General features: G+C 58.6%; 1 protein-coding gene across 1 annotated transcript in view; it reads left to right on the top strand.

Annotated features, from left to right (window-relative positions):
• Positions 1–12,213, top strand: part of NLRC5 (NLR family CARD domain containing 5) — a 77,028-nt gene that overhangs the window by 62,695 nt on the left and 2,120 nt on the right. Inside the window, exons 38-49 of the mRNA XM_079760050.1 lie at positions 164–247; positions 2,075–2,158; positions 2,713–2,796; positions 4,762–4,845; positions 7,261–7,344; positions 7,639–7,722; positions 7,871–7,948; positions 8,631–8,714; positions 8,794–8,865; positions 9,327–9,410; positions 10,434–10,517; positions 11,568–11,651. Coding sequence (XP_079616176.1) covers positions 164–247; positions 2,075–2,158; positions 2,713–2,796; positions 4,762–4,845; positions 7,261–7,344; positions 7,639–7,722; positions 7,871–7,948; positions 8,631–8,714; positions 8,794–8,865; positions 9,327–9,410; positions 10,434–10,517; positions 11,568–11,651 — 990 coding nt within the window. The remainder of the gene's footprint in view (positions 1–163; positions 248–2,074; positions 2,159–2,712; positions 2,797–4,761; positions 4,846–7,260; positions 7,345–7,638; positions 7,723–7,870; positions 7,949–8,630; positions 8,715–8,793; positions 8,866–9,326; positions 9,411–10,433; positions 10,518–11,567; positions 11,652–12,213) is intronic.

Below are 12,213 nucleotides of genomic sequence, written 5' to 3'. Positions count from 1 at the left end.
TGCAGGAGGGAATTGCACTTGGCCCGGGGGGGGGGGCAGCCCTAGGGTGACATGGGGGGCCCTTGCCCCGCTGGGAGCTCTTGAGTGGACTTTCCCCTTCTGGGCCTCCCCGTCTCCCTGAGGTGGTCGGCCTGAAGTGCCCTGGACTATGCTTGGCCCTCAGCTTGGCCCAGGTGCACCTCTGCCACGCCAGCTGCCTGCTGCTGCAAGGCCTCCTGCTGCCCCTGTCGGAGCTGAAGACCTTCCGGTAAGCAGACGGCTCTGCCCGCCCGCGCTCCCCACTGAGCTCAGTGGAACCCGGTCCAGATCCCGGGGGCGGGGCCACAGCTCAGCCCTGGAGCTGACGCCGGGGTGTGGCTGATGTCCGGGTGTGTGCTCTTCGACGTGGCCACCGGCGAGAAAGGAACCCCCTTCCCACACTTTCTTTTTTCCCTTTATTTCTTGGACATCATCCCAACCTCATAGCAAAGCTGTAAGAAGACGGGGAACTTCATGTCCATTCTCCCAAATTCACCCTTCGTCAGTATTCTTCTCACATTGCTCTTGTCTTCCCTCCCTCTTTCCTCACCCCTCCCCTCTTTCTCCCTTCTTTTCTAACATTTCAAAACGAGTTGCATAATCCTGCCCCTTCATCCCTTAATATTTCAGCGAATTTCCTAAGAGCAAGGACAGTCTTTCCCAGGATCCAGAAAAAAAATCTGAAATTTAGGAAATTTAACACTGACACGCTTCTATTATCTAAACTATAGTTCATATTCCAGTTTTGCCAATTGTCCCAATAATGATGTTTATTGCATCTCCCCCACCGCACCCCGCCCCCCCCCCCAGTCCTGGACCACACACGGCCGGGAGGTGCCATCTCTCTTGGTCTCCTTCTGTGGAACAGGCGCCCAGCCCTTCAGCCTCTCACGACATTGCCATGACAGTCACATGCCGGTCATCCTGCAGACCGCCCTGCCATTGCCATGACAGTCACATGCCGGTCATCCTGCAGACCGCCCTGACATTGCCATGACAGTCACATGCCGGTCATCCTGCAGACCGCCCTGACATTGCCATGACAGTCACATGCCGGTCATCCTGCAGACCGCCCTGCAGCCGGGGCTTGTCCCACGTTTCCTCGCGCTGAGATGCAGGTTCTGCGTGTTGGGCAGGAGCATCCCTGAGGCTCTGTGTGTCCTCAGCCCGTCACATCCGCACGCACATGATGTCTGTTTGTCCCCTTACCGGGGACGTGAACTGTGACCACCTGGTTTAGGTGGCATCTGCCAGGTGTCTTCAGTCCCACAGCTCCTGTTTTTTTCTCTTTCTCGTTAGCGAGTGTCTTGGACGGAGCTGCTTTAAGACTCCGTCAACTTCCTGTTCTGCCTCAAACTTTCACCCACGAGGTTTTGGCATTCGCTGGCAGTCCCTGCCTGGATCAAAGAGCAGGATGATGGCTGCAAAATGGGGCTTCCCTAGCTTTCAATTCTGTGTTAATCCAACTGTTTGCATCCCAGAGAAGGTCTCCTTTGGCCAATATGTCTTTTTTTTAAATAAGTTTTTTTATTGATTTCAGAGAGGAAGAGAGAGATAGAAACAGCAATGATGAGAATCATTGATCAGCTGCCTCCTGCACACCCCCTACTGGGGATCAAGCCCACAACCCGGGCATGCACCCTAATGGGAATCAAACCGTGACCTCCTGGTTCATAGGTCAGCGCTCAACCACTGAGCTACACCGGCCCAGGCGCCAATGAGTCTTGAACGCCGCTCCGTACGTGCTTCTCTTGTTGTTGTTGTTTAAATAAAGGTGTAGCGCTCATGGACATGGGCAGTCACTAGCTGGATTTCACAGTGACGCCCATTGAAGCTGCCACCTGAATGGTGATGGTTTAGGAAAATACTCAACTAGTCCTGTGTCCAAGCCATGTCTCACTTACTGATTCCAGGGGGAGAGGTTTATGAAGAAAAGGAGGACCCCCTCTCCCCCCAGGAACCACTTCCCACCCACGTCCCTGCCCTCTGCCATCAGCATTCAGAGCCCCCAAGACCCAGAGCTCCTGCCTGACGTGCTGCCCTTTGACCCCCCCAGGCTGGCCTCCAGCTGTGTGAGCGCCGAGGGCCTGGCCCCCCTGGCGTCTGGCCTGAGCCACTGTCGCCACCTGGAGGAGCTGGAGTGAGTCTCAGGGAGGAGGGGTCTGGGAAGGGCTGGCCCCGCTGAGGGCCAGGGGTGGAGAGGACCCCGAGGGGGGCTCTGGGGAGCTGGGGAGTAGAGGTCAAGGGGTCACTTTCTCCCTGAGGAAGCGCAGCCTCGCTGGGTGTGGCCTGGGGAAGGCTGAGCCTGTGTTCTCGGTCCCAACTCCACCTCTCATTCAGGCCCTGGGCAAAAGCTGTGCCCTCCAGGCTTGCATGCCTCACTGTCACCTGGCCAGACCCTCCCCTGCCAGGTGGCTGTGGGCGAACAGATCACTGTGTGGGTGGTGGGTCGGGGTGGGGGGGTCCCTTGCCCCGGCCTCCTCCTTGGCAGCCCTCACTCCAGGCACCATTTCTTAGCCCGGTCACAATGACGGCCACGCCCCGCCCTCCAGAACCCCGGAGCCTGACTGTTGGAGCCAGGAATGCCCCCAGGGAGCCTGGCAGGAGGGGTGGGCCAGGGGCTCCTGCAGGCACTGAGGGGTCCGGGGCTGGGCAGGCTTGTCTAGCGCTCCCCTCGTACCTGGTCCCCCACAGCTTGTCTAACAACCAACTTGGCGAGGAGGCCTCCCAGGTGCTGACGGCGGCCCTTGAAGGCAAGAGCTGGCTGAAGAGGCTCGAGTAAGTGCTGTGGTTGGTGCCGGGAAGGGCCGTGGGAGCAGGCCTAGCCACCTTGGCAGCTTTTGGGAACACAAACCGTCCAATCCCTGACTGGCCCGGTGAGCTGGACGCCCTCCTTTTTACTCCCTGACCTGGCTCTGAGGGCTGTCCCAACGCTTGCTCATGCCAACCCACCCAAGCCAGAAATGCACTGGCTCAGGGCACAGAACATTACAAGGGAGCTGGCTTCAGGCTTGGCTGGATCCAGGTTCTATGTTTGTTCCCACCCCCACCCCCTTTCTCTCTGGCTCTCTCCCTCACCACCTTGTTTTTGTTGTTGTTTAAATCCTCACCTGAGGATATTTTTTCCCATTGCTTTTTTTTAGAGAGAGAGTGGAAGGGAGGGAGAGAGAAACATTGATGAGAGAGAGACACATATCGATTGGTTGCCTCCCGCATGAAACCCAGGTGTATGCCCTTCCGTCCGCAGGCTGGTGCTCTAACCACTGAGCAAACTGGCCAGGGCTCTCTCCCTCTTGACTTCATTCTCAGGCAGGCTGTTCCTGCAGCTACAACGACTGGTACTGTCTCCCAGTACCTACCACAAAGGCCTTTGGTTGACTCTCACTGGACCAGCGCGGGTCACATGGCCATTCCTAAACCAATCACTGTGGCTCTGAGCACGCAGTATTTTGATTGGCCTGATCTGGGTCACGAGCCCACCCAATGCTCTGGACTTCGTGGGGGGTGGTATCTCCGGGTGCCATTCACAGAACAAAGGGAAACAGAATCTGTTTCCTCAGATGTCCGCTGCCGTTTGCCTACCGTCTTTTTTTAGCCACCTTTTATAATTTGGAGTCACCAAATCCTTAGAAACACCAGAAACAGCCTCCGACTGAAGGCTAGGGCCCAGCTCGCACAGACGTAATAACATCTGGATGGAACATTTAACAGGGCGTCTTCTGCTTTCACCTCCGAGTTCTTCCCGGACCAAAGCACACGCTCGCTCTGAAGCTCCGTCCTGGCAGAGACCTGCAGCAGAGGCCCTGCGCCCCGAGGGCGGCGCCCGGGAAAACGCTCTGAAAGGGCAGTTGTGGACTTTGCTCCAGATTATTGGCATGTGTTTGGGATACAATGTCAGAGTAGCCTCTGACTTGTTGCTTCTTATCAATGAAATCCTCCCCCTTGGGCCCCTTTGGCCCAGGGATGGGGGTGGTATTAGGGCGACCTTTGACCAGAAGGCTCACCTGTCTTCCCGCTGAACTGTCCCCCTCCATGTGCCGGCCCCTCTGCTCAGCCTCCCTGCCTCTGGGAGCTTTTGTTTGGAGGGTTGGAGGCCAGTGAGGCCATTCATGGGCTCATGTATGCATTTGCCAAATACGGACTCACCTGGGCCCCTGGGCACCTGGGCACCTGGGCCAGGACCCAGAACTAGAGGTGCTGCAGAGAACAGAGCAGACCTGTGGCCCTTTTCTTCTTCTTTTTTTTAAATATGTTTTTATTGATTTTAGAGAGAGAAGGGAGAGGGAGAGACTGAGAGGAACATCCATGTGAGAGAGAAATATTGATTGGCTGCCTCCTGCACGCCCCCTACTGGGGATGGAGCCAGCAACCCGGGCATGTGCCCTGATCGGGAATCGAACCGGCGACCTTTTGGTGCACAGGACCATGCCCAACCCCTGAGCCACACCGGCCAGGATGGCCCTGCGCCTGGATATGTGATCAGTAGCCCGGGTCCCGTGTGGTTCAGAAATGGAGCTGCTGCTGGGATGGCTTTCGTGATTCGTGCCGGGAAAGGGCGTTGGGCTCCCCCAGGGCAGTGTTGTTGTGTGCCGTATTTTCGCACCGTGCGGATGGAGGTGGCTGTCTGGGCAGCCTGGCATTGCCAAGCACTGAGGCCTCAAGCAGCTGGACTGACGGGCCTCGGTCTGCACCTGGGGCCCAACCCCAGCCACGCCAAGTCCTCCTCTCGCTCCTCCCCTCCAGCCTCAGCCACTTCCCCCTGGACGACTCCACGCTGGCCGTGCTCACGCGAGGACTGAGCCACATGACGCGCCTGCAGAGCCTCTGGTGAGCGCCCCAGCGGCCCCGTGGGCGTGGGCGGGAGGACTCCATCTCCAGCTCCACAGGGAAGCGCTGTGCCCTGTCCTTGGGACATTCCTGCATCCTGCCCGGTGGGGCCCCTGCCCTTGCCTTCACTGCCACCCCTCCCTCCGGCTACAAAGTGGCCTGAGGGGTGGGGCCAAGTCCCAGAACAACCCACCCTTCGTGCACAATCTCACCCTGGGTCTGGTTCACACTCTGGTTCCCTGGGTCCGGCTTGCCTGGATTCTGCGTCTCTAACCAGCTCCCACGAGGAACCTGTTCTGGGGCCCCGACCGCACTGAGTAGTGAAGGTCTAGACCAGCGATTTCAACCTTTTCCATCTCGTGTCACACACCGACGGATTACTAACATGCTGTGGCACACCAAAAAAATGTCACATGTTTGCCAATGTGACCCCAAAAAGTGTATAATTTTTTAAAATATGTTTTTATTGATTGTAGAGAGAGGGGAAGGGATAGAGAGATAGAAACATCATTGATCGGCTGCCTCCTGCACACCCCCTACTGGGGGTGGAGCCTGCAACCCCGGGCATGTGCCCCAACCAGGAGTCACACCGGTGACCTCTTGGTTCCTGGGTCGACGCTCCACCCCTGAGCCGCGCGGTGGGGCGAGGGCATATGCTGATTCAGTCACACCAGACGGCTGCTGTTGTGTTGGCTGTTGTCATTTTTTTTATTTGACAATCTAACAGAAAAGAAGCCAGTGCTCTTGACTACATAGTGAGGTATTGCATGTTCTTGTATGTGCCCTGACTGGGATTGAACCCACACCCCTGGCATGTCAGGACGATGCTCTAGCTCCGTGGCCAGGGCAGGCGTTGCGTGTTAAGAACTCCGCGGCACACCGGTTGAAAATCTCTGGTCTAGACGCAGATAGGTGACCCTGACAGTCACCCCTGCGGCCCTGGCACTTCGATAAACAAATACCACGCGCTCTGTCCATGTGGTATTTCAAAATATAAAACATGATGACTGAAAACAAACCCAAGCCCTGGCCGGTTTGGCTCAGTGGAATAGAGTGACGGCCTGCAGACTGAAGGGTCCCCGGTTTGATTCCAATCAGGGGCACGTACCCGGCTTGCGGGCTCAATCCCCGCTAGAGGGCATGCAGGAGGCAGCCAATCAGTGATTCTCTCTCATCATTGATGTTTCTATCTCTCTCTTTCCCTCTCCCTTCCTCTCTGAAATCAATAAAATATATTTAAAACACACACACACCAGCCCAAGCATGACACCAGGCATTGCTTTGTTCTTATCCCAGCCCACCCTCCCCCACAGCACTGTGGAGGGCTAGGGAATGAGGTCAGAGGGTTTGGGGAGCATAGCACGTGGGAGCAGGTCATTGCCCCCATCATTTAACGGAAGGCGGGTGGCTAATTTTAATTTGCAAAAGAGAACAACCCTCAGACAAATATCTAATGTGGGGCTAAGTGTGCATGGGCTGCGTTGTTTTACTTTGTCCCACTCCCAGAGGCAGGGCTCAGTCAGGGCTCAGAAAAGACACTAGACTGGTTTGAGGATCAGCCCACCGTTTGCAGGGATTAGCGAGAGAGGCCTGGGGAAACTTCGCCTGAACTGCGGACCCCACATGAACTTGGCATCAGCGGGGCTGGCAGGAGATCCCTGACATGGGGCTGCGGCCAAGTCTGATCAGACCAAGAACGTGGCTCCGCCCCGGCCGGCTGGCAGGCCCGGGCCTGGGGGGCTTCAAAGCAGCCACAGCTCCTCCCGGGCCGGGCCGTTTTCTCCCCCGACAGGGGGTGCAGTCATGCCCGCCCTGCCCGTCCTTCCGCCCGAAGCTCGAGGACTGGCTGTGAGTTCCTAGACGTGCAAAGGCTTGGCAAGCGGCAGAGTTCGTAAGCACAGCCGCTGCCAAGGCCTGGACTCCTGCGATGGCCTCCTGGTCCCTGCTTCTCCAGCCTGAGTAGGGACGGCTTTGGTGACGTCGGCTGCTACCGCCTGGCCAAGGCCCTCGAAGCCGCCACCAGCTTGGAGGAGCGGGGGAGTTGCCTGTCCCTGCCCCAGGCCCAGGCCCAGGCCCAGAACGCTTTGTCGGGGAAGATGACGAAAGCAAGAGGCTCCTGGAAGACAGTCCTCATGTGTCGGTGACATGTATCACCCTCAGCCACGCCTGCGCAGCGTAACCCTGACGCGGGCCGGGAACCCGGTGGCGGGATGTGAGCGTGTGGATGGCAGCAGGAGGCGTTTAGGGCAGACATAGGCAGGACCGGGTAAACACGGGATAGGAGTGTGGCGTCGTCACCCCACATAGTGTGAGGGCCTCTCTCCAGACGCCAGCCTCCGCCTGGTCTGGGATGGGGATGGAGCCGACAAGCTGGGGGGCAGGCGGAGCTTCCAGTTCTGCTGTGTTCTCTCCAAGCTTGAGCCACAACCAGATTGGAGACGCGGGTGCCCAGCACTTGGCTGCCGTCCTGCCCGGGCTGCCTGAGCTCCGGAGGATAGAGTGAGTGGCCAGCCCTCCCCACGGGGCCCTGGGGGCGCCCCGCGTTCTGAGGAGACCCCGGCTTCTGCCTCAGGCTGAACTTCAACTTCAGTGCCAGCGGCGGGGCTGGGTTACCTCCCGGCCTTGCTCACGGTGGGGCCTCGAGCAGCCCAGCCCCTGCGCCTCTCCGGGCCTTTCTGCCCCACCAGCCTGGGAGGGTGTGCAGGGGGATGCTGTCTCTTAGGGCCCGGGAGATGTGGGGGGTGGAGGAAATGGGGGGTCTGAGGGCCTGATGTCTGCCCCCCCCCCCCCCAGCCTCTCAGCCAATGGCATCTGCCCGGCGGGGGGAGTGCGGCTGGTGGAGTCCCTCGCGCTTTGCAAGCACCTGGAGGAGCTGCTGTGAGTGTGTGCCCGGGGGACTGGCCTCCGCCCCCTGCCCCCCCCCCCCCCCCCCCCCGTGTCCTCACGGCCCACCTGGCCCTCGTCTCCCCGTCTCCCCGGGAGGCAGCCAGCCAGGTGCTCAGCCTCATCCCTTCTCTCCCTCCAGGCTCGGCTGCAATGCCCTGGGGGACCCCACAGCCCTGGGACTGGCCCGGGGGCTGCCCCCGCACCTAAGAGTCCTGCAGTGAGTGTCCCCCTGTGGGGTGTGCCGGGCTAGCGGGCGGGGCTCCTCCGTGAGCGCTTGGGGGTCAGGGTCCCCATCCACTGAGCTGCCCGCCTTCGGGCAAACTGGTGTGTGCTGGCTGGCTGCCTGCTCTCCCGCCTGCTCCTCCCCCGCCTCTGGAGTCTGGGGAGCCTAGTCCAGGGTTGGCCACAGCCCCCGTGTGCCCGTGGCCAGGCCCTGCCCTCCGAGTCTCAGTGTCCTCATCTGCAAAAGAGTTACACGGCCCCTGGGCCCACCTCTGAGGGTGAGCCGGGAAGCCGGCGAAGGGCCACGTGGGAGAAAAGCGCCCAGCGCACGGCCCGGCCCTGCCCAGCCAGTGCGTGTCCCGGTCTCCCTGGAGCCGCGCAGCCGCCCTGGGGCTGGGGTCTTACTGGCTACCTTTCCAGGCAACAGAACTGAGTGCAGGAGAGGTGTGGAGAGCTTACCTTCCTAATACATGGAGCCAGGCTTCAACTTGGGGTCTCGGACGCCACAGCCAGGGCCCCTGATACCTCCTGGGTCCTGCGTGGCCGGGGAGGGCCGTTCCCCAGAGACCGTCTGAGGTCCGGCGGAATGGCCTGAGACAAGGCTGTGAGTGGGGGATCCAGCCCCCCAGCTCCCACATGGCTCCCCAAGACTCCCCTTCCCCCTCCCCTTTCCCCAGCCTGCGGTCCAGCCGTCTGGGCCCAGAGGGGGCGCTGAGCCTGGGCCGGGCACTGGATGGATGCCCGCGTTTGGAAGAGATCAGGTGCGTGGGTACCGTGGAGCCTGGGCACGGGGACAGGAGGGGGCGTCCGGGGGCTCTTCTCACAGTGTGTCTCCCCCAGCTTGGCAGAGAACACCCTGGCCGGACAGGTCCCCCACTTCTGTCAGGGGCTCCCGCTGCTGAGGCAGATAGAGTAAGTGGCCCCCTGACGCCCTGGTGCTGGGGGGGGGGGGGGCAGCCCTCTCTGACACCCAGGAAGGCCTTTTTTTTAAAAAAAAAAAATGTTTTTATTGATTTTAGAGAGAAAGGAAGGGGGGGGGGAGAGAGAGAGAGAGAGAGAAACATCAATGAGAGAAACATCGATCTGCTGCCTCCCGCACGCCCCCTCCTGGGGATCGAGCCTGCAACCCCGGCCTGAGCCCTGCCTGGGAATTGATCTGCTGACCTCTCGGCTCATGGGTGGATGCTCACCCACTGAGCCACACAGCCAGGCGGGAACGCCTGTGAAGTGACAGGGGCCTCAGGTCCAGGGGGGCCCTTTTCTGAGACTCCCCCGTGCCCGGCCCCTGGTTACCCGCTGCCTCCTGCTCCGTGTACAGCAGGGGGAGGGGCTGGGGGCTGCCCGGACTCAGACACCTCCATCCCTCTCCCCAGCCTGGTTTCCTGTGAGATCGACGACCAGGCTGCCAAGCTCCTCGCTGCCAGCTTCATGCTCTGCCCGGCCCTGGAAGAAATCCTGTGAGTGCGGGCACCGGGGCGTGGCCCGGCCTGCGGTGCCACAGGGAACTGCTCCCTCCCCCAGAGCCCGCCCGCTGCTACCTGGGAAGGCCGCTCTGGCTCGGTGCTCCTCTTGGGGAAGTTTCCACACTTGGGCCGCGAGGGGCACAGTTGGGCACTGTGGCCGCAGCCTGTGGTGCCTGCGTCCCTGCCTGTGAGTGGCGGGAGGGGAGGTGGGCCAGCAGGTCCCTCGAGGCTCTTTGCCCTGACCTTCCCTTTGGGAGGTGGCTGGATAGGCCGCCTGGCCTGGCTTATGGGACCCTGATTTACAAACCACCTGCTGGTAGTGAAGAGTAGCTGAAGCCAGCAGGCCCCCCACCTGCCCACTGGCCTTGCCCCCACCCCCTTGGCAATCAGAGGCATTTAAATCTTGCCCGGCTGGCATAGCTCAGTGGTAGAGCGTCGACCTATGAACCAGGAGGTCACGGTTTGTTCAGGGCACATGCCTGGATTGTGGGCTTGATCCCCAGTGTGGGGCGTGCAGGAGGCAGCCGATCAATGATTCTCTCTCATCATTGATGTTTCTGTCTCTTCCTCTCCCTTCCTCTCTGAAATCAATTGTGTGTGTGTGTGTGTGTATGTGTGTGTGTGTGTATATGTGTGTGTGTGTATGTATGTGTGTGTGTGTGTGTATGTGTGTGTAGAAAAATAGGCAACAAATAATAAGAGGTACATGGATGTGACGAGAGTCACGATGGAGCACATGCATGGTGGGAGTTTGGACCATGACATCATTTCCGCAAACCAAGTGTTCTGAACGGGACAGCGAGGTCCTGAGCTGCCTGGGTTCTGAAGGATGACCAGCTTGGGAATGGGTTTGGGGGGGAGCAAGGAGCCACCTTGAGAAGTCTTCAGGGGAGGGCACACAAGCACCCCATCAGGGACCTCTGGTGCCTGTTGGCCCAGCCCTCCCCATCTGCCACCTCGTCTTCACGCCCCCACCTCCCTGCTTTCCCGATGCTGACCTGGGCCCCTGTCCTGCAGGTTGTCCTGGAATCTGCTTGGGGACGAGGCGGCTGCCGAACTGGCCCAGGTCCTGCCTCGGATGCAGCGGCTGAAGAGCGTGGAGTAAGAGGGGCCCATCCTGGGAAGCCAGAGGGGCGGGAGGGCCAGAGGGAAACCTCCGTCCTGGTAAGCCCAGAGGCCATGGATCAGGCCTCTGCCTCCAGGAAGCCTTCCTTGCCCTAGCCCTAAGCCTAACTCTAACCTCTAAACCCTAAGCCCTAACCCCTTAACCTTTAACCCTTAGCCCTTAAACCTCACCCTCACCTTTGACCCCTGACCATCAACTCCCTGACCTTTAGCCTTTGACCCTTGGCCTTTGACCCCTGACTTTTACCCCTGACCCTTGACCCTAACACTTGACAGCCCTAACAACCCTAACAACCCTAACCTTAGATCCTAGTCCCTTGACACTAGATCCTTGACCACTGACCCCTGACCACTGACTTTTGACCCCCTAACCATTGACCTTTGACCCTGAACCCTGAACTTTGACCAGTGATCCATTTGACCTGTGATCCATGACCTTTGACTCCTGACCTTTAACACCTGACCTTTGACCATAATCCTCAACAACTCTAACAACCCTAATAATAACCTTAACCCTATATCCTTGACCCCTGACCCCCAACCTTTGACCCTTGACCTCTGGCCTTTTGATCATTGACCCATGACCTTTCACCTTTGATTCTAACTCTTGACTCTTGACCCTAACCCTTGACAACCCTAACAACCCTAAACCCAACCCTAACCCTAGACCCTAGACAAGTGGTTGGCAAACTCATTAGTCAACAGAGCCAAATATCAACAGTACAACGATTGAAATTTCTTTTGAGAGCCAAATTTTTTAAACTTAAACTTCTTCTAACACCACTTCTTCAAAATAGACTCGCCCAGGCCGTGGTATTTTGTAGAAGAGCCACACTCAAGGGGCCAAAGAGCCGCATGTGGCTCGCGAGCCGCAGTTTGCTGACTACTGCCCTAGACCCTTGACCCTAGATCCTTAACCATTGACCCTGGACCCCTGACCTTTGACCGTGGACCCCTCATCTTTGACCATTGACCTTTGACCCTTGACCATCTATCTCTCCCCTTCCTCTGCCGTGCCTCGGGAAGTCTGGAGAAGAATCGGATCACGGCGTATGGAGCCTGGCTCCTGGCTGAAGGGCTGGCGCAGAGCTCTGGCATCCAAGTCATCCGGTAACGGACTTGCTGGGGCAAGGATGGTGGGTGGGAGGCCTCACCGACCCTGCAGTGTAAGGGGACCTGGGTCGGGAATTGTCAAGGAGACGTGGGCCACTCCACCAAGAATTTGGCAGCAAGTAAACCTTGTCACATTCCATCTCTGCCATCCCCAGTTGTGTCACTTTGCATCAGTAATTCAACCTCTCCCAGCCCCACCGTCCTCATCTGTACGTGGGGATGACAGCATCACCTCAGAGAGTTGCTGAGAGGACCAAACGCTGAGGTAAAGCACTGAGCACAATTGCTGGCTCAGTCAGCACTTACTGTGGTGGCTTTCACCAGAAGCAGCGCATACAGGGTATGGCTGTACGGCATTGCATCTAAGACACCCTGCACCTCGTAGGCGTGCTAGCCTGCTAGTAGGCAATAGTGAAGCGTTTTGTTCTATAAAAATCAACAGGTCATGACAATTTCAGACAATGCAAGTAAAGTGTCTTTAAGAAGGGAGCTTTAACCCTAGCCAGTTTGGCTCCGTGGACAGAGCCTCAGCCTGAGGACTGAAGGGTCCTGGGTTCGA

The sequence above is a fragment of the Cnephaeus nilssonii genome, assembly GCF_951640355.1.
Source record: "Cnephaeus nilssonii genome assembly, chromosome: 20".
NCBI classification, from domain to species: Eukaryota; Metazoa; Chordata; class Mammalia; order Chiroptera; family Vespertilionidae; genus Cnephaeus; species Cnephaeus nilssonii.
This window is presented reverse-complemented; position numbering and strand designations above follow the sequence as displayed.